Here is a 22,015-nt window from a genome sequence, read left to right on the forward strand (position 1 = left end):
CAGCCGAAGTCAGACGCTCAGCCTGAACCACTCAGGCGCCCCTGAAAACCTATTTTTTTAAAAGAGAAACTTGAAGTCTTTTGCGCTGTTAAAAGAGCAGCACTCTGGAAACAAAGCCTTGAATAAAGGCCTTGCTTTCCCTTTAATGAATCAATTCAACTCAACTACAGTTGGTCTTTATTTATTTATTGGCAAATATTTTTACCTAAAAGCAAAAGGTAATAATTAATTATGAAATCCCACCAAGAATCAGATTTGGCTAACTTTTAATATTAAAAACCAGTCACAAGTAAGTCAGTAAATGAACCAAGAGATAATAAAAATTATATTGTTGTAATGTCTTTAAAAGAGTCCTTTTAGAAATACTTATGGATGAATGGTATGATAGATATGCTTCAGAGTACTCTGGAAATGGATGAGTTTATAGGCAAAACAAGACCCTGAGAGTTGATCATTGGTGAATCTGGGTGATGGGTGCACTGAAGTTCATTACAGGATTCTTTCTACGTTTTTATATCTGAAATGTTCTAGAAGGGAAAAAAAGTTTATGAAGAAGCAGCAATCAAGGCAATTAACAAAAACAATTATATTCCCTTAGGAATACCTTATACTATATAATAATAATAACAGCAACAATCATACAACTATTTTTGTAGAAAAAAAGTTGTGGAAAAATAAATGAGGCCAAATTAAAAAGAAAAAAAAAACCGCTGTACATGTATAGGCCAAACCAAAAAACCTCACCGGTGAACCAGGGTGGCAATCAAAGTAATAATCAGATTATCTGGGATGTTTCAATAGGAAGCGATCCAAACATTTACAATTTCCCTTTGAACCTCTAGAGGGCTTCTTGCTCTGGCTCCCTGCTGTGGCAGGTACCCACCAGCCAAGTAGCTCTGCTAATGTTTCCACCTGTGTCTGAAGGAAACATGTGTGGGTTTCCTCTGGATGTACATCTGTTCCAGGGTATATATATCAAGTAATGTGAGCATGCTTGTGTGTGTACACATCCCTGTGTGTGCAAGAGTGTGTTTGTATACACAGGTGGTTTTTCTCTTTGAGGTTGGTTGTGGTTGCATATTGCAAAGAGGGGTGTGTGTGTGTGTGTGTGTGTTTGTGTGTGTGTGTGTGTGTTGGAGCTGGTATACTTCTCTGCATTAGTGAGTGTGTACATGAATGGGTAGCTGTGTGTACATGTGCCAAGATGTACATGTCTGTTTTGGTGAGTATGCCTAATCTGTGTGAAAGGGTTTGGATCAATCGGCCTCTGTGTGTTAGAGTGTGTTAGAGTATGTACATGTGTGTATATATGAGCAGTTTTTTGCTTGTCTATTTTTTTCTCTATGCAAATATTTCTGTGGATATTTAAGGGGGATTCTGTCTGTGTGTACATGCCTGTGTGTGTTTATATGTGTGTATGCATGTGGGAGGGCTCAAGTGCATGTGAGTATGGTGGCATATGTAAATGACTTTGAATATTAACATGTGTAACAGTGTTTGTATGTGATGATATAGGAATGCCACTGTATACATGCCTGTGTCACAAAAGTTTGAGTGTGTGAGAGGATTTGAACAATGTGTGAATGGGTTTGCATATGTGTATCTATCTGTCGGGATTTGAATGTTCATGTGTGTGTGTGTGTGTGTGTGTGTGTGTGTGTGTGTGTTAGGGGAGTTATAATTGTGGGTTTATGGGCCATTGCACGTGTGTGTGTGTGTGTGTGTGTGTGTGTGTGTGTGTGTTAGGGGAGTTATAATTGTGGGTTTATGGGCCATTGCACATGTGTGTGTGTGGGGGGGGGGTGTGTGTGTATCTGTGTATATGAGCAATTCTTAGCCCTCTCATACCTAACACTCTCTTGTATGTAACACGTATTTTGTAACACCCCTTTCCTATATGGACATGAAGTTCTTAGATAATATAGTCTCTGCACATATAATTTCAAAAGAAAATCCATATAGTATTTTATGCAATATGCATATTGTATTAACTAATACAAATAAGTAAAAGGGAAGTAATTTACAAGAAAATAATTTGTATTTCAATATGTAAATGTTTGGGCATGGCACTCCCCAGGAAATTCAATAAGGTAGTTAGAGGCTTGTAACGTCTTGTGAGTAAACATGGGTTTGGGAGGGGAAAACTCAGAGGCTGCCCCATGACCAAAGTGCAGGAAAATGACAGGCAAAGGCCTAGGGGTGAGATTTTCTGAAATAGTGAACAACTCAAAGAAAGTGCTCCCCAAAACAAAGTGCAGTCACCTCTGGATTTACTTGACAGCTATATTCCTGGAGAATTTAGGGTATATTAAATTAGGGGTATTTTGTATTTATATGTGAAATACAGTTAGATTCAAGGTTCAGCTCATTACAAGTATAAAGTCTAGGGGATTCAGGATGTATGCTGGCTGTGTGGGACTGCCCCATAGATCACTGGATGGCCAGCATCCTTGTCTGGACCCCTAAATGTTGGAAGGACATCCTACACGTCAGCATTGTGGCCACCAAAAATGCTCTTACAAATTTCCAAAATGTCCCCTAGGGGGCAGTAATGCCTTTGTTGAAGACGGAGCACTGGTGTTTAGACAGGGGTATTCAGTGCCTGTGGGAAGGAGGCAGCATACAGATGTACTGTGTGCGAGTATGGGAGGGGCAAGGTCCGTATGTGTGAGCTGGTTGCTGTCTGTAGGTCTCCATAGCAGTAGGCTATGTGTCCGTGTGAGCGTGTGTGTAGGTGTCTGCGTAACTTTCTGAGGGTGTCTGGGCACGAGCAGGTGCGAGTGTGTTTGTGTGCATGCACTGTTTTTAGCCCAGGATGGGTCCAGGCTGTGGCTGCCAGTCTGCTCAGAAGAAACCTCTCCTCACCTGTAGAATCGCCCCAGCTTTCTAGGCAACACTAGGGTTTTGTTTGTTTGCTGCTATTGTTTTGTGTTGTTTCATTTTAGCGTTTGTTTTTGTTTTCACTGAGACTCTGGACTACAAAGTATCCACCTTCTCGATCTTAGTGTGTTTCTCTATGTCTCCCTCTCTCTATCTCCATCTTTGTTTCTGCTTCTATCTCTATCTCTGCCTCTGTCTCAACCCCTGTCTCTATGTCTCTATATTGTTCTCTCTCTTTCCTGGCATCTCTCTCTTATCTCTCTGTCTCTCTTTCTCTCTCTCTTTCTCCCTCCCTCCTTCCCTATCTCCTTTTGTCTGTCATTTTTCTTTCTCTCCCTCCTTCTCACTCTCTCTTTCATTCTCTATTTTCCTGCCTCTTTTTCTCTTCCTTTTCTGTCTCTTGTACTGTCTGTTTCTGTGTGTGTCTTTGTGTCTTTTTTCTCACTCTTCTTCCCCTTTCTGTCTCTATTTCTATCTCTTCCTGTTTGTGTGTAAGGCTCGCTCCCCTTTCTCTGTTTATTTCTCCCCTTCTCCCTCATATGTCTCTGTCCCTGTCTCACACACACAAACCTCTCTCCTCTGTCACTTTCCGTGTGTCTCTCTCCTACATTCAATCTCTTTCTGTCTTTAATGCTTTCCCCCTGCTTCCCCTCAAGGCTAAGGAGTGTGTGTGTGTGTATGTTTGTGCACATTTACACACACTCAGTTGTCAGCTAGTCCACAGTTCTGTGGGAGCTATCAGGCCTTGAGGGGCTGAGAGGGGGTCCACCAAATCCATTTCTCCCAAGCCCCTGCCCTGGCACCTTCTCATGGCCTATTGGCACCATGTCTGAGACTTTGGGGTGTCATCAAAAAAGCTTGGCCCAAGGTGGCTGTGGCAGGCCAGGTTGGAGCGAGCTGGGAGACAGTACAGAGGGGTGACTTTTTTCCCGGGAGGGGAGGGTAGAGAGGCTCCATTCAGCCCCGTAGCCCCCAACCTCCAGCCCATCCCAGCCCCAACAGTAGTTCTGAGCTTCCTCAGCTTCTTCCCAGGTTGTCTTGCTATCTTCCCTCTGGCACCTACCATATTACCTTATAACACTCCCTCTCCCCCTGCCCCCAGCTCGCACACACGAGGAGTCCCCCTGTTCCCCCCTGCCCCCCACCCCCGTGCAAGCTTTGCCTGTGCCCTCCCACCCCTGTATTGGCCAAAGTGCTCTTTCAGCTTATCCTACCTGGGTGCCTTCAGGCAGCCGTCCTTGAGCCACCAGCCCATTTAGTCCCTCAGCCAATTAACTGATTTGAAAGCCTTTAACTGAGGGTCTACCATGTGCTATGTACTGCTCTTCTGGAGAAGAGCATGTGAATCTCTAATCCCTGCCCTTGTGGAGCTTTTCTTCTAACAGGGAGAGGTGGATAATAAACTGAATTTTGAAAGTAAGTTATATAGTGCTCTAGAAGAGATAAATTCTAGAAAGAAAAATAAAGCAGGGCAAGGGGCATGGAGTGCTATCATTTCTCACCTGAATTACTGCAGGAGCCTCCTGTGTACTCTCCCCAGTTCCACCTTTGCCCCACATGGTGTGTGCTCCTCCCAGCAGCACGGGGGATGCTGTGCAATCCTGAGTCATCACATCTTGCTTTTGTTCCCATGGCTCCCATATCACTCAGAGTAAAAGTCAAGGTCCTCACGATGGCCTATGTGATCTGGCCTCACCACTTTTCTGACTTCACCTCCTACTACTTTCTGATCGCTCACTCTGTTCCAAGCACAGTGGCCTCCTTACTCTTCCCCAAATATACCACATGTAATCCCACCTCAGGGCCTTTGCACTGGCTGTTCCCTCTGCCTGGACTTCTCTTCCATCCAATACCCACATGGCTCACTCTCTTGCCTCTTTTAAGTCTTTGCTTAGATGACACCTCCGTGAAGCCTTTGCTCTCCATTTCATCCAAAAGCATACCTCCCCCACCCCAGCACTTCCTATCCCCTTTCCCTCCTTTACTTTTCTTTTAAGGAACTTACCATCATCTGACCTACTATACTTCACTTATGTATCTTCTTTATTATCTAGAATATCAGCTTCATAAGGGCAGGGACGCTTGTCCATCTGACTCACAGCTGTACTCCCAGTGCCTGTCATACAATAGATGCTCAATAAATCGTTTTTCAATGAATGAAAGCACACAAGCATACCCACATCTTTAGATTCACAATACTCCCCACCTGACTTAAAATAAAAACCTAAGTCCTTGTCATGGCCCACAGCCCTATATAATCTGGCCCCAAACACCTCAGACACCTCTGTGATCTCACTTTCTACCACTGTCTCCCTTGCCTGCCCTGTTCCAACCACACTGGTCTTCCCACTCTTCCTCAATCATGCTAACCACATTCCTGATCATGAATATATGAAAAAAAAGCCTATTTAATGAGTGGCTACCAACATCCACAAAAAGTCATGAAATAGAGTAGAACTAATGGGGTATGTGACACATAGGATCAGTACCGTTTTCTGAAACTTTTGGTTCAGCTCTGTGTGCACACGTGTGTGTACCGGGTTGTGATGTAAAATGTATGTCTTACTATGGGTAGAGGTCAAAAATAGTTTGAGGAACATAACCTTAGGGCCTTGCAAAGGGGGAGGAGAGCTGCACCAATACCCCCGCCCCACAGAACCACCAATGGAGGAAACAGGTAACCCAGGACAAGCCAGAGAGGTGAAGCACCCCCCGCCCAGCAAGGAGGGGGTAGGAGCAGCAGTGGGCCAGGGGCAGGACCTGACACCAGCCAGGGAGTAAGTGTGGAGGCCATGTAGACCCACTAACACTGCCCTTTCTGTTTCTTCCTCACCTCTCCTTTCTACCTGTTTCTCACTGTCTCTTTTTCTTATGTTTTTCTCTCCCTCCCTCTCTCTCTCTCTCTCCATTTCTATCTCTATCTCTCCTTTCCCTCTTTCCCTGTCTCTCTGGTTCTGTTTCTTCTTATGTCTTCTCACTCTCACCCTCCCATTGCTGTCTCAATTTGCATCTATTTTTGTCTTTGTCACCATTTTCTCTTTGTTCTATCCTTTCTCGCTCTGTCTCTGTGCCTCTGTGTTTTTCTCTGTCTCTCTCCTGCCCTCATCTCTCTATCTCTGTCTGTCTGTCTCTTCCCCATTATCCCTATTTGCAGGTGCAGCCCAGCAGGACAACTGATGGAGTCCCCCAGGGCCCATCAAATACCGGACTGGCTGATCCTGTAAGGCTGGGAGCAGCCCCTGCCCCCTCAGTATGGCCAACACTACTGGAGAGCCCCAAGAGGTGAGCGGCGCACTATCCCCACCATCAGCATCAGCTTATGTGAAGCTGGTGCTGTTGGGACTAATCATGTGCGTAAGCCTGGCGGGCAATGCCATCTTGTCCCTGCTGGTGCTCAAGGAGCGTGCCCTGCACAAGGCTCCTTATTACTTTCTGCTGGACCTGTGCCTGGCCGACGGCATACGCTCTGCCGTCTGCTTCCCCTTTGTGCTGGCTTCTGTGCGCCACGGCTCCTCATGGACCTTCAGTGCTCTCAGCTGCAAGATTGTGGCCTTTATGGCTGTGCTCTTTTGCTTCCATGCGGCCTTCATGCTGTTCTGCATCAGCGTCACCCGCTACATGGCCATCGCCCACCACCGCTTCTACGCCAAGCGCATGACACTCTGGACATGCGCAGCTGTCATCTGCATGGCCTGGACCCTGTCTGTGGCCATGGCCTTCCCACCTGTCTTTGATGTGGGCACCTACAAGTTTATCCGTGAGGAGGACCAGTGCATCTTTGAGCATCGCTACTTCAAGGCCAATGACACGCTGGGCTTCATGCTTATGTTGGCTGTGCTCATGGCAGCCACACATGCTGTCTATGGCAAGCTGCTCCTCTTCGAGTATCGTCACCGCAAGATGAAGCCAGTGCAGATGGTGCCAGCCATTAGCCAGAACTGGACATTCCACGGTCCTGGGGCCACCGGCCAGGCTGCTGCCAACTGGATCGCTGGGTTTGGCCGTGGGCCCATGCCACCAACCCTGCTGGGTATCAGGCAGAATGGGCACGCAGCCAGCCGGCGGCTGCTGGGCATGGACGAGGTCAAGGGTGAAAAGCAGCTGGGCCGTATGTTCTACGCGATCACACTGCTCTTCTTGCTCCTCTGGTCACCCTACATTGTGGCCTGCTACTGGCGAGTGTTTGTGAAAGCCTGTGCCGTGCCCCACCGTTACCTGGCCACCGCTGTTTGGATGAGCTTCGCCCAGGCTGCCGTCAACCCGATAGTCTGCTTCTTGCTCAACAAGGACCTCAAGAAGTGCCTGAGGACTCATGCCCCCTGCTGGGGCACAGGAGGTGCCCCGGCTCCCAGAGAACCCTACTGTGTCATGTGAAGCAGGCGGGTAGGCAGACAGGCAGGGAGGTCATGGCTACCTTGCTGGGGCCAACAATAAGGGAAGGGTGGGCCTCCTACAGGAGCCTTTCTTTCTGAGCTCCAGCCCCAGCCCCTGGAACCACCGGGAATCTAGGCACCTTTGCCAACACCTCCCCAGGGTTGGAGACCGGGGTGGGGGACTGGGAAAGAGGTGTTTCTAATTCTATGGGGCCTGTCTCTGCTGCCTCATTCTCCACTTCTACAATCTCTGTCATTTCCTCTCTCTCTCTCTCTCTCTCCTCTCTCTTTTCCTCTCTCTCTCAGAAGTGACAATTCAGAAAAAGAAAGTAAGACTGAAAATGCAGGTTTTTCTACTAACAGCTGAGGAGATAGGCTTTCTTGCTTTAATGTCTCTCCTTCTGACATTGTCCAGAAGGGGGAAATTTGTCCTGTAAAATAGACTTCCAGAGCTCTTATTGCCCCCTCTGCTCCCATGCACCTTCTCCTTCCAAGTCCTTTAGCAAGACCTGGATTTTAGGGAGAAATTCATCTGCTGACAACAGGGATCAAAGGGGGTTCTGGGTCCCCAGGGAGCGGGGATGTTTAATGGCTGCGTTGTGTGCAATTGTTGTTTTAAGCTAACCCTGGTCCCAAGCCTGGTTTCCTCTCCCTCCCCACCATGTCCAGACCTCCTGAGTGTTTCTTGAGCATCTGTTCAAGAAGCCAGGAGGGGAGGGAGAAGGACCCTTGGAATGGGCTCAGGCTAGGTGAAGAATGGGATGTGAGCTGCACGCCTCGAGTTGAAGAGACCTGAGCTTGGCTGCATTCTTTCGAGCTGCCTCCTGGATCCCCAGCCCCCAACTCTTCTTCCTGAGGATGGAAATCCACTCCAGCTCCACTAGGGCTGATGTGGGTGCCCTGGGCAGGAGCATTCCCCCAGGGAAGTGTAGGGAGAAAGCCAAACTCCCCAGAGTAACTGGAAACGAGCACCTGGGGTCAGAGCCGAACTCAACCCCAGAATTGTCTCCTGGGTTCATACTATTATCCTGAAGATGAAAAGTTGGGGGTGGCCTTGGTATAATGCATGATGGTATAAGCTCCAAGGCATTGTGGACTTGAGTCCATTCCTATCTGACCTCTTTTTGTCCCCTTGAAGCCTCAGGGGCCTTGCCCCTCTTGGTAGCCCTTGGCCTTCTGGGCCCTCAGCCCCCAGATTCCTTTCCCTGAACAGCCCTTCTCCCCTTTTTTCCTTCCACCCAAAGTGGAGCAGACTACAGCCAGATTCTTCAGGTGGGAGAGCCCAAGCCTCCCTCCCAGGGCAGAGTCCACCCTGGACTCACATCATGGCCAGTTCTTATGGAACTGGTGAGCCAAGCTGGCATTCCTTTGCCTGGTCTTGCCCAGATTCTTTGTCCCCCTCTTATTTCCTGGGGGAGGGAGAGATCTGTATTTATCCACACCCTTTTCCCTTTCTGATAGAAGCCCTTGTCCTAAGCTCCCTCCCTACCCCCAAGACAGTCCCAGCACTGGGGAAGCCTTGATCCAAGAGGAATGGGGAGGGCACTCTAGGCAGGAGAGACATTAATGAGCCTGGCTGTGGAGCAGCCCTGGAAAGGCAGGCCAGAGTGGCTGAGTGGGTGTGGGGGTGGGTACCTGTTCTCTCAGTGATAGTGATGGGGGTGCCTTTCCCAGGGAGTGGGGTGGGGGGACCACAGGGGTGGGAGTAGATAGGGTATATTCTGGAAGGTTTTCCTCCATTTCTTTTTTCTAACTGCCTGGATTCACCATTGGATTTTGTAAATGGAAAACTGAAAAGAACAATGCTATATTGGATGTTTTCTCTTTCTGACTCGTGTGTGCGTGTGTGTGTGTGTGTGTGTGTGTGTGTGTGTGTCCTGTCTGCATGACCACATGTGGGGAGGTATGGTCAAGTGAGACTGTGTGTGACTCTGTGTGGGGAGGCAGCACTGCCTGGTGCACACATGTGAGCAAATGCCTGTATGTGGAGACATATAGCACAAACACACACACGTACACATATGCACCTAACTGAAAGGAGACAAACTAGAGTATGTCCCTGCAGCAGGAGGTTGAGTGGTCAGAGAATAGAATTTTAAAACTGTACATATGTATGCAGCAAGAGGGTAGACTCCCATTTCATAAATCTTCCTTCTTTGGCCCAGGCTGTGAACATGGAGCAGGGGCAGGATACTTGAGAACTCCATCTCTTCCCAAAGCCTGGAACCCCCAGGTACCATTCCAACTCCATGGTCAGTCTCCTCTCAAAAACACAAATGAAGTGTTCCTGAAAGTGGACTGCAATGGAAAATAGGGACTGGGAATTGGGGATTAAACTTGAGGGTGAACTAATGGGGTTAGAAAATGCTCCCTACAAAGTAATGGCTTCTGGAGGGACTGCTCAGTCTGGGATGGGAGCCCTTCTGAAGAGTCCACTGTATACAGCTGGGACTTTGGTAACCTTTGACTAAATTCAGAGGAGGGATGTTAGGGGTGAATAAAGAAAGCCAAGCCTGGGAGTCTACCCAGCTAGCCTGCTACCTGGGCACTCAAATACTTTATTTACTTATTCTCTCAGGTGCACAGAATTGAGTTGACCATACTCCTCAGTTCTTGGCACACTATATCATCGTTGGTCCATGTGAGTCCCTTTTATTTTTTTGTTTTGTTTCATCCCTTTCATCACTCATCCCTGATCCAATCCCCCCTCCCACATAGACACCCACTCTTGTGTATTTAATGTATGTCCTTCCAATTCACGGTTCATGTATTTGTTTACATATATGTGTATCTGTGAAAAATATATGGTATTGTTGTGTTTTAATTTACATAAACAGTATTGTACTTTAAATCTTGTTCTGTTTCTCTTTTCACTCAGCATTCTGTTTTATAAAGATCCAGCCTTGTTGCTGTATGTAGATCTAATTCATTCTAGTGGTCCATCTTCTACATGTATCACATTTTTCTTATCCATTCCCCTGGTGATGGGTCTCCAGGTTGCCTCCAATTTTCCGCTACCACAGAAAGGCTGCAATGGGCAGTTTCCTACAATTCTTAAGGATCTCAAATTTAGAGGAGAGGAAACTGAAGCTCAGAGAAAGGCAGTGATTTGGTTAGTGCTACAAAATGAAGAGCAGGCCCCTGATGCCAATCCCAGACCAAAGCCAGAACCCACCACCCTGCCTCACTAAAGACCATCCATCTGATCCCCAAAGATCTAAAATACAATTTTAAAAAAGCATACACTGGGTAAAGGGAGAGGAAAGGATTGGGAGGAGGGCAAGTATTGAGCAGACGAAAAGATAGAAAATCCTAGAAAAATCTAGCAGATGAACGGAATCACAATCATGTTAATGACGCAGAGAAAGTTACTTCTTGTGCGTGATTATTATTTCTAGAGTCATTTTGCAGAGATGGAAAACGCCACGTCAAAATCTAGCTCGAAACCAAAGGTCCTAGGTTTCGAAATTCCAGACCCCTTTAGGGCAACCCTAGCCCCCCGGAGGGGCCACATCAGAGTTCGCCACGGGGGCAAACGCTGGGCACGGGGGAAGGAGCAGATTTAAGAAGTGCGTAGTTGCTTAGGGGAGGGCCGCTAAGAGGGAAAACGATAGTGAGGCTCTTCCAATTTTATCTGAGCACATCCTGCTCGGTGCCTGCGTTTGTTTTTTGTTTTGTTTTTTGGTCTTCAGAACCACTGGTACTTTTCCCATTGGATAAAATGCTGGAGGGGTGAGGGAGAGGGGTTTCTTCCCCCTTAGCTTCCCTTGCAGCCAATCGCCCTGCAGTTTCCCTCTCGTCGCTGGCGGAGTCAGCCCGGTGATTGGCGGGCCCGGAGGGGAGCCAATCGAAAAGAGATGAGGTGTGGTGTTGGCAAGCGGATTGCGTGAGAGTGGGCAGAGGTCGAGGGAGAGCGAGCACCGCGGCCGCGGCTGGCAGCCACTGGAGAGGACGAATGGGCCTCTGACGTCACGGAGAGGGTGGGGCCTTGACGCTTGGCGCGGAGGGAGTAGGGTTGGCGCTGTGGGAGGGAACGCCAGAGCGAGGCTGTGGGGAGAGCTGGTCGCGTGAGGTGCAGTGGCTCTGCTTCAGGTGTGACAGGCAGCAGCGGTTTGGCCGAGAGCGAAGGGGCGAGTGCGATCCCCTGAGCTGTGAGCGCGGTCGCCATGGACCGCCAGGATGAGGGGCCTCCGGCCAAGGCCCGCCGCCTGAGCAGCTCCGAGCACGCTCAGCACGACCAGCTGCCACCGCCTCCGCCGCCTCCGCCTCCCCCGCCACTCCTGCCTCCCCCGCCGCTCCTGCGACTGCCCCTGCCTCCACCCGAGCAGCGCCCGAGGCTCCAGGAGGAAACCGAGGCGGCACAGGTGCTGGCTGACATGAGGGGGGTGGGGCTGGGCCCTGCTCTGCCTCCGCCGCCGCCCTATGTCATTCTGGAGGAGGGGGGGATCCGCGCGTACTTCACCCTGGGTTCTGGGGGTCCCGGCTGGGAGCCTGAGATGGAGTCAGGGTATGGGGAGGCGCCCCCTCCCACGGAGAGCCTAGAAACATACTCTCCTTCGGAGGCTTCTGGGGGAAGTGTGGAGATTGACTTTCAGGTTGTGGAGCCCGGCAGTTTTGCTGGAGAGAATGTCCTAGAAACCTGTAGCGCAGGGCACTGGGCGTACCAGAGGTTAACCGGTCCAGGGGGGAAGGAAGAGGCTATCATCCTAGTGGAAGATGACGATGAGGATGAAAAGGAAAGCGTGAGGAAGCGGAGGAGGAGGAGGAAGAGGAAGCAGAGGAAGGTGAAGAAGGAAAGCAAGAAGAATGCCGAGAAGATAGAGTGCATCCTGCAGGCACTGGAAAACATTCAACTGGACCTGGAGGCGGTGAACATCAAGGCAGGCAAGGCGTTCCTCCGTCTGAAGCGCAAATTCATCCAGATGCGAAGACCCTTCCTGGAGCGCAGGGACCTCATCATCCAGCATATCCCAGGCTTCTGGGTCAAAGCAGTATCCTTGTCATCTAAATTCATGGGCCAGGAGCTCATGATAAAAAAGGGGGGGGGGAGGGGGAGGAACAGAAAGGGTGAATTTGTGTGTGGGTGGATCCCTATTGGAAAAATGCCTAGGTTTGGTGGAGGAGGAATGGAAGGAGAGGGGCAAAACATCAGAGAAGCTGGACTACAGATGATGAAGGGGGGAGAGAGGCACACAGCATAAAAACTGGACCACAGATGGGAAAGAGAAAAGGGGAGGAGCATAATAAAAATCAATAGTGAAATGGGGAGGATGGTAGAGGGGCACACAGAAAAATTGGACCAGAGATGGTGAAAGGAGGAGGGGAGGGACACACAGAAGATAAAGTGGCTCAGAGATGGTGAAGAGGGAGAGGAAAGGCACACAGCAGAGAAATTGCCCAGAAAGGATGCCTAAGTCACAGGTGGCTCTTCAAGTCTAGGTCTCTGCTGAGATACTAGGGAGACCCCAATCCTTGCTAGAGAGAAGGGGGCTAGAAAGGAGCTGGAACCCCTAAAAGGTCAGAAGAAGGAGTACCTAGAAGTGGAGATCAAGGAGTTAAGTGAAGGAAAGAAGAGTAAGAAGAATCTTCTTCACTATTGGTGAAAATCTTATCTCTGGGGTACATATATACAACATGTTAGGAACACATGGGTTTAACTTCATAATGGAATTACATGGATAGAGACCCTTGACACTCTCATACAAAGTATCACATGATCCCAGGCTGTCAGCACTCAGGCACACAGTATTATGTGGCCGCAGGTCCTCAGCATGCAGACATGTAGCATCATTTGACTTACTGGTTTTCAGCATCCAGACACATTATCACATGGATACAAACCTTCAGACTCAGATACCCAATATCATGTGGACACAGACCTGTAACACTCAAATAAGCAACATCATGACTACAGGCCCTCAACAACCAGATATAACATCACTTGGGCCTGGGGCTTCAGCCCCCAGACACACAATGTCTTGTGAATACAAATTCACAGCACCCAAGGATACAACATCACACGGACATAGGACCCTTAGCACCCAGACACACAGCAAATATGGACCATGGCAAGGCAACCTAATAACAGATGTTTGACATTGCATAAACATAGGTTCTCACCACATAGTATCATAGGAAGAAAGTATGGGTCATGTCCCATGACCCACTTGCTCCCCACACATCACATGAACACAGAAGGAATTCTGCTCCAGCTTCTCTTTTGCTCTGCCCTGCCTGGCCTTCCCTCCCTCCTTCTCTCATTGAACAGTCACTCCTTGACCTAAACTGCTCCCTCCGTCAGTTCCTCAACCACCCCAAAATTTCAATCTTGATCAACCGACGTGATGAAGACATTTTCCGCTACTTGACCAATCTGCAGGTCAGACCAAAGACATGTTTTTTACTAGGATCGGGCAAGGAATCTGGTCCTTGGAGGTGAGGGGGTTTGGGTGGGAAGGGCCTTGGTGTGGTGGGGATTTCAACATTACCTCTAACCTGAGCAGGTACAGGATCTCAGACATATCTCCATGGGCTACAAGATGAAGCTGTATTTCCAGACAAACCCCTATTTCACAAACATGGTGATTGTCAAGGAGTTCCAGCGCAGCCGCTCTGGTAAGAGGTGGTCCTAGGGAAAACCGTCACTCCCCACTCCCATCTGTCTTTGTCCAGTGCCCTCTCTACAGCCTCCTTTCCTCTCAGGCCGGCTGGTGTCCCACTCAACTCCAATCCGCTGGCACCGGGGCCAGGAGCCCCAGGCCCGCAGGCACAGGAACCAGGACACCAGCCACAGCTTCTTCAGCTGGTTCTCAAACCACAGCCTCCCAGAGGCTGACAGGATTGCTGAGGTGGGGCCCCTCCTGGCATTGCCAGAGAAAGCCTTGCTAGGCTTGCTTCTGGATGCTTGGGGAATTGGGAGTAGGCTCTGGGGCTTTTACTCATAACTCTGTTCCCCTTCCCCCCTCATTTCTTTCAACAGATTATCAAAAATGACCTGTGGGTCAACCCTCTGCGCTACTACATGATGGGAGAAGGAGGCTACAGGGCAAACAGAAAGAAGCAAGAAAAGGAAGAAAGGTGATGGGGTGGGGGGGAATTGGTGGCTGAGAGGTGGTTTGTTAGGGACAAAGATTAGGCAAGTGTTACCCAGAATTTATAGGGCCAAAGGGACCTTTGAGAGAATTCAGTATGTTTTACAAGTGGAGAATGATACGCATAAGTGGGGTGTGATTGGCCTGAGGTCGTGCAGGCAGGAGCAGAAATGGGACTCTCCCCACCCTAACCTCATCCCTTGAATTCCTTGTAACCTACTGCCTCCTCAGTTACTTAGCACCTTTTAGTGTCTGCCCTGCCTCCCACCAATCATATACTCAACTCCAGGCTTCCCCACAGTAAAAACAGGGACAAGTGTGAGGTGGTGATTATGGAAGACTCTGACGAGTATCACATAATGGAAGACATTATCAGCGAGACTTCAGACAGTGATGACATCACCGACAATGAGACCATTCATGACATCAAGATCTCTGACTTCATGGAGACCACCGACTGCTTTGAGACCACTGACAATGAGATAACCGACATTAGTGAGAGCCTCTGTGACAGTGAGAGCCCTGACCACAATGAGAGCCCTGACAATGAGACCACTGACAACAATGAGAGCCCTGATGACCACGAGACCACTGATAATAATGAGAGCTCTGATGACAACGAGACCACTGACAACAACGAGAGTGCCGATGACAACAGTGAGAACCCTGACGACGAGAACCCTGATGACAACAGTGAGAACCCTGAAGACAACACTGATGACAACGAAGAGAACCCTGATGACAATGAAGAAAATACTGATGACAACGATGAGAATCCTGATGGTGATGAGAACCCTAATAGTGCCGAGAATCCCAAAGGTAGCAACCATGGCAGCAGCGGTGACAACCAGGACAGCAGTGACAGTGACAACGAAGGAGACAACGAGGGCAGTGATGATGAAGATAATGATGGCAATGAAGGTGACAATGAAGGCAGCGATGATGATGGCAATGAAGGTGACAATGAAGGCAGTGATGATGACGACAGAGACATCGAAGATTACAGGAATGATAGTGATGACCCTGACCCTTGTCAGGATAACAGCAACAACCAGGATGACTCTGAGGCCGAAGTGGAGAACATCTCTGAAGAAGGATCCTCAGTGGAGGAAGAAGAAGATGAGGGCAGTGAGGAAGGTGAGCCTAGAGCCCCCCCTCTTTTCTCTTTCTCTTCCCAGAAAAAAGCTGGCCAGGGTCAGGATATCAAGGCATGAGTACAGTCTGTTCTTGTGGAGAAAAGAAAAAGCATTTTATGCAACTTTTTAAACAAAGCAAGGCCAGGGAACCTTTAACTTAACAATTGTAAGAGAACCAAAGAAACAAATTTCAGTTCTAGCTGGTGGGTAGATAAGTTGTAACAGAGCAATAGACAAATAAGGAATGAAGAGATAGAAGGTGGGTAGAAAATTGAGAAGGACAAGTTCACACACAGAAAGGGGGAAACTGGCAAACATATTACAATTCAGCACGCTCTGTACCCAGCCCTGGCCTTCAGGGAACTCCCAGGCTTGTTTGTCTTCTGAGGATCCTTCACCAGCTCTGAAAGCTGTTTCTCACAAAAAGGTCCAGTAGTCAGGTATGTTGGGGACAATACTGCATACATTAATATTTGCAGGTAGAGTGACAGGTACATTAGCCCCTTAAAGGCTCTGAAAAGTCTAGCTGTAAGAAACCTATTTAAACATTGTGGAACCCAACATTTCCCAAACTTCTTAACCGCAGAAGCCACTGTTTACTGCTCACCAAAACATGTATTTTAGGAAATGCTGAGAAAGGTTTGCACATGGGAGGTTGAGGGAGAAGGCAGTATTTACGGTGACTCCCAGGTTTGGTCTGGCCTGGATGACTGGCAAACGGAGGTACCATTTCTTAGGATTGGGAACGACATGGTGGCAGGATTGATGAAATGCAGAGGGGAACATGGAGTTGGAAAGGCCTGTTGGACATAAGGTACAGGTAGCCCAGGCAGGTGGTTGCTTATGTGTCTGGGAAGTAAGAAGTTATAAATAAAAGGGGGTAACAAGCCAGAACAGAATCCTAGCCCTGATTCTGGCCAGTTAACATTAATGAAGTGTTTAGTATGTGCCAGGCACTATCGTAAGTGATTTACTTACTAACTCATTTAATCCTCACAGCAGCTCTTATGAGCTAGGTACTGTTATCACCGTTTTATAGATTAGGAAACTGAGGCTCTGAGAGGGTAGAATTAGGAAGAGAACTGGGCATGGAGGGGATTGTGGGCAGTGTCCAGGTCAGGTATAATGAGGACTGGATTTGGCACTGAATAGGTCATCTGTGACCTTGCCAAGAGTAGTTTCAATGGATTGGTGTGAGCAGAGCCACATCAGTGGGGTAGGAGGAGGGAATGAGCAAGGGGCAAGGCAATAGAATCAAACCTTGGCTAAGAAGGGGATGGCAGAGGACAGGCAAGGGAGATGTTTGAGCCTGGCTGTGGGCAGGCAGACCTTGGAGAGGCAGGCCCCTGGGGGAGGTAGAAGGAGCTGGAAGACCAACCACTCCTGGGGGTTTTGGCCATGGGGTGTCTGGCAAATTTCCATTGAGGGCAGGGGCAAGGAAGGAGGCATTGAATGTAAATTCAATCTAGACATATATTCAGTTAGAATAGGGAAACTGAAGGAGTTGCCACTGGATGGCATCTTCTTTCAGAGAAGGGGACGAAGAGCTATCTGCCCAGCCCTAGGGTGGGAGTGGGGGTAGGGAATTGGACTAAAGAAGACAGAGTGTGGCCTGTTTGGATCAGACTGGGGAAAAGAAGAGGGGGAGCTGCCTGGGAAGAACAGAAGGTTTATTCAGCCAAGGTTAGAGCTCAGAAGACACATACACTGACACATTACATGGGGAGAAAAAGCTACTTTCAGACATGGTATCAATTTTGATAAGCCAGAGGCAGGGCTCCCACCCCTCCTTCCCTCTGGGCTTGCTTGAGATAACACACACACACACACACACACACACACACACACACACACACACACACTTGCTTTTTCCAAGCAGAGGCGCTTGGGGAGTGGTTCCAGGCCCCCAAAGCCCTGGCTATAGGCTCTGTTCACTGTTAAGTGCTATCCTCCCGCTTCCAGAACTGAGAAGATAAATTTCTATTGTTTAAACAAACAAAAGAGTGACATCTACCTGCTCATCTAACCACCCTCTTTTTTCCCCTCCTTGCCCCTTGTCTCTCTTCCCCTGTACAGACAGCGAGCAAGAAGGTGAGGAGAGTGACGATGAGGAAGTAAGCGAGGAGGAGGAGGAAGAAGGGATCGAAGACGACTTCGAAGGAGGGGAAGACTCTGAAGACTCTGACATGGAGGAGGTGCTTCAGGTCCAAAATGTTTGGGCCAACCCGGGGAAGAGGGGCAAAACCGGATAAACATTTTACCCTTGCAGGGGTTGCCTCTCTGTATCCCTCTCCCCCTGCCCCATTTGCCCTCCCCCTCAGCTAGGGCCGCGCGGCCCCATATTGCACTTCTGGGGGGTGACCGACTTCGTACACGGGTTTAAAGTTTATTTTTATGGTTTAGTAATTGCAGAGTTCTTATTTTGGGGGGGGGAGGGAAGGGGGGATTTCCCCCTTCCTTTTGGCCCTCCTCCCCTGCAAGCTTCTGTGTGCTGCTAAACGTATTTATTGTGATGCCTTGGTCAGGGCCCCTCTATCCTCCTCCTCGTGCTGTGTGGAGTGGACACCCTTGATCCCGAAGCGGGGAGGGCCGCTGTGGCCTTGGGGGGCTCTACTGCCACCCTGTTCTCCCAAGCCTCTCTTTGCCTCCGTCCCTCGCCCCCTCCCCACGCTGTGCCCGCTAGCTCGCCTTGGTGTCTATGCAAGGCCGCTTGTCATTGCGGTATTCCTGTTCCCCTCCCCCCCAGAAGCCCCTCGTTGTTCCTTGTGAACCTTGGTCATCCTAATAAAACTCTGAGCAAATTCAAAGTGCAGCTTCCAGTCTTTTGTTCTGCTTGGCAAGCCATCCCCAGGAGCCAGTCTCCATTCCCACAGGCCCTCAAAACGCCATCCGTTTCTCCGCACTGGCCTGCAAGATGGTGGTGGCGGTGGGAGGGGGGGTGTTTGGTTTTCTGGGGGCGAGCTCTGCAGGACCGCAGAGGTGTTGCGTCAGCCAATGCGGACCATCTTGGCCAATGGCAGGGCGAGGCTGAAAAAGCCCCACCCCCCCCCCCCCCACCGGAGGCTGCAGTGGACCAGCCAGGTAGCAAATAACTTCCCACGCCGTCCGGTGTCATGCAGGCGCACAGAAACGCCTTGCGCCCTGGAATATCCGTTTGTTAGTGATTCATCTTTTTATTTATCATGCGTCAAACCTTTCCTCAGGCCTAGTGTGAGCTGGGCGTGGGGAGCCACTGGAATCCATTTTTTTCTCATTTGCATGTAGTTTTAAAAAAATGATAATCTGTCGAGACATTACATCCTAATAATGCAGGGATGCTCTCTCATTTTAGGGAGAGGGAGCAGGGTCCCTGGAACTAGGCCTGGAAGAGAAGGCAAGAAAAGATGGCTCGAGCCCAAGAGTGCATAGGGATAAGGAGAAAGCAAAGGGAGATTACTATGTAGCTGTGTGATTGAGGGGGGAAGTGTCGGGAGTTGGGCGTCTGAAAGACTATCTGGGAGACTTTGGAAAGGCTGAGTTTCAGATTTTGGATAACGGTAACTTTATTAAAGCGGACATCGTAAATACCTCCAGATTCTTTGTGCCTCATAATAATAACTTATACAAATATCCAGGTTGGTCTTCGGCAATATACCTCCCGAATTTTCCATGCAATGCCCATGTTTTAATGAATGGAAGGCTTCAGATACAGATTTGAGTTTTAGCGGATGCCCTCTGCTGGCTGCCAGGAGAATGGATTGGAAGGAGGGAGAGCAGTGAGGAAGTTAATGCTATTCTTCAGGTGAGAGTGACGTAATGGGCAGACATGGGAGGATTTTTAAATAAATTTTTTATTTTAGAAGTTTTAGATTTCGGGGCACCTGGCTGGTTCAGTCAGTAGAGCATGCAACTCTTGATCTCAGGGTTGTGAGTTCGAGCCCCACGTTTAGTGTAGAGATTACTTAGAAAAATAGAATCTTAAAACAGTTTTAGATTTATAGAATTATTGCAAAGATAATACAGAGACTACCCATATACCCCGCATCCAGTTTCTCCCATTGTTAACATCTTACATTAGTCTGGTACGTCTGTCATAATTAATGAACCAATACCAATACATTAGAGTCCACACTTTATTCAGATTTCCTTAGTTTTTTTAAATATTTATTTTTGAGAGACAGAGCATGAGCAGGGGAGGAGCAGAGAGAGAGAGAGAGAGAGAGAGAGAGAGAGGGAGAGACAGAATCTGAAGCAGGCTCCAGGCTCTGAACTGTTAACACGGAGCCTGATGCGGGTCTTGAACCCACAAATTGAGATCATGACCTGAGCCGAAGTCAGACACTTAACCAACTGAGCCACCCAGGTGCCCCAGATTTCCTTAGTTTTTAATGTAAGTTTTCTGTTACAGGATGCCATCCAAAATAACATATTACATTTATTTGTAATGTCTCCCTAGACTCCTCTTGGCTGTGACTGTTTCTCAGACTTTACTTGTTTTTGATGACCTGAAGTCATCAGCATTTGAGGAATACTGGTCAGGTATTTTGTAGAATGTCCCTCAATTGGGATTTGTCTGATGTTTTTTCTCATGATTAGATTGGGGTTATGAGTTTGGGGAAGGAAGACCACAGAAGGAAAATGACAGCCTCATCATATCAAGGGTATATGTTATCAATATGTCTTACATTGTTGATGTTAATTCTGATCGCCTGGCTGAGGTATGTCAGGTTTTTCCACTGTAAAGCTACTCGTCCCCTCCCCCCAGTCCCCTTTCTGTACCCTACATACTTTTTGGAAGGAAGCCACTAAGTGTAGTTTATGCTTAGGGAGTGGGAAGTTAAGCTCCATCTCCTTAAGGGGGAAATATCTACATAAATTAATTGAAATTCTTTGACACGAAAGACCTATCTATTCTATGAGAGCTTTTAAGATGATGGAATCAATGGACTTTGGATATGGGAAAAGAGGGGACTGAGAGGAGTCAGGGATGACTGCCGGGTTGTTGTGGGACCTTGGGCAAGGCCCCTTCCCTTCCTTGTCCCACCTCTGTGAAATAGTTGGAACACCAGATCTTGGACATACTCCATGATTCTGATAAATGTTTTGGGGAGAGCATGAAGGCTTTGTTGGCTCTGGTTCTGACCTGGGACTGCACTGTCAGAGGTGGGTAGAGGAGACTCTGGCCCAGAAAGGGTAACATCTTGCCTCAGGGCCAGAGCTGAGAGTGCAGGATCCCAAGTCAAAGGCATCTTGTGCAGAGGAAAAAGATACCACTGTGTAGTATCAGGGGCCAGTCACAATTATCAGGTGGTGAATTAGGGGAGAAACATCAGGGGCAAAGGGCCTGGAGTAGGCCAGGAAGAGGCCAGTCTGAGAGACAGACAGCCTGGCCTGGGTATCCTTCCCTCAGTGTGCTCTGCCTCACAATGTGATTCCATCACCCTCACTAGAGGGTCTTTTTCCCTTCTGCAAACTTAGATCAAGCATGCTGGGACATCAACACTTGGAGAAATAATCTGCCCAGGATCCCAAGATGGAGACCAGCCCTGAAGCAGACTTCTGAAGCCTGGCCCTCATCATGCTCTTCCCTGATTCCTTTCTGCTCTCCTAATCAAATCCCCAGCCCCTCATCCTGGCATTTGAGGCTCCTCTTCACCCACACTGTCATAGAAGGCCTCTGGCTTCAAGGACACTGTTAGAAGCCAATTCTGGGATTCTAATATAGTTGGCTAGGGTTTTCATGTTTTGGGTTAAGACATGGAAGGAGAGGATGTTCTTTGCCTAGAGTGACATCTTTTCCATGTCCTCACTCTTCAGTGTGTGGTGTGGCTTCAGGTCCTGCCCAGTTTGGGCCTCCAAAAGGGAGGGCTGTTCTTGAAGGTCTTTAAGGTCACATCCAACTCCAAAATATAGTCTTTGCTGAAGACCAGAGAAGACAGGAGCCATTTTCTGGGAGCCTAAACAGAAACCAGGAGGAGGACCAGATGGAAGATGAAGAGTCATGGACCCAGTGTGCCCCAGGGCCTGTTCCCATGCTAAAGCTATTTGTCTTTGTATCCTTCATAGCTTACCCCACTCCTCTGCAGCAGAAGGCCCTGTTCATGGGGGTGAGGTTCCCAGGATCTCCTGGGACCAGACCTTTAAAGTTCCACCCACTTCTGTGAACAAAAGCAGATGGACAGGGACAAAAGTAGACTCAGGAATATCCATCCTTCTCAGGTGACCAAGAGTGCCAGCACTGGTTCCCTTGGTTGGTGGTATGGAGGATGGTTGGAGATGAATCCTATTCAGTTAGTAAACATTGATTGAATACCTACTGTGTGTCTAATACTAAACTTAGTGATAGGGATACAATAAGGAAACATGATAAACTAAGTCTGTCTTCCTGGATCCCAGAGTTTGAGACAAGTTTGTGCCATGGACCTGTTTGGTGATCTGGTGAAGGCTATGGACCTTTTCTTTTCTTTAAAAAATTTTTTTAAATAAGCCATACAGAGAAAGACAGATACCATATGGTTTCACTCTTATGTGGATCCTGAGAAACTTAACAGGAACC

At 48.5% G+C, this 22,015-nt stretch overlaps 2 protein-coding genes across 3 annotated transcripts; both read left to right on the forward strand.

Moving 5' to 3' along the window:
• The first annotated feature begins 5,818 nt into the window (after positions 1–5,818).
• GPR173 (G protein-coupled receptor 173) lies at positions 5,819–8,879 on the forward strand. The gene has a single exon (XM_047093645.1). It carries the CDS (start codon positions 6,133–6,135, stop codon positions 7,252–7,254), a length of 1,122 nt encoding a protein of 373 aa, XP_046949601.1. The 5' UTR covers positions 5,819–6,132; the 3' UTR covers positions 7,255–8,879.
• Positions 8,880–11,218: 2,339 nt separating this feature from the next.
• On the forward strand, positions 11,219–18,287 carry TSPYL2 (TSPY like 2). 2 transcript variants are annotated; one of them, XM_047093641.1, is made up of 8 exons: positions 11,219–11,233; positions 11,346–12,244; positions 13,555–13,632; positions 13,757–13,868; positions 13,956–14,101; positions 14,233–14,330; positions 14,646–15,481; positions 17,557–18,287. In XM_047093641.1, the coding sequence occupies exons 2-8, from the start codon at positions 11,420–11,422 to the stop codon at positions 17,730–17,732; spliced, it is 2,271 nt and encodes a 756-aa protein (XP_046949597.1). In that variant the 5' UTR covers positions 11,219–11,233; positions 11,346–11,419; the 3' UTR covers positions 17,733–18,287. The 2 variants fall into 2 exon arrangements, with proteins under 2 accessions (XP_046949597.1, XP_046949596.1); XM_047093640.1 differs by lacking the exon at positions 11,219–11,233 and having other exon boundaries at positions 11,281–12,244.
• The last annotated feature ends 3,728 nt before the right edge of the window (positions 18,288–22,015 follow it).

The sequence above is a fragment of the Lynx rufus genome, unplaced genomic scaffold (genome assembly GCF_022079265.1).
Source record: "Lynx rufus isolate CCGP_SWC_20201006 ecotype Redwood Valley unplaced genomic scaffold, mLynRuf1.p SCAF_35, whole genome shotgun sequence".
Taxonomy (NCBI): domain Eukaryota; kingdom Metazoa; phylum Chordata; class Mammalia; order Carnivora; family Felidae; genus Lynx; species Lynx rufus.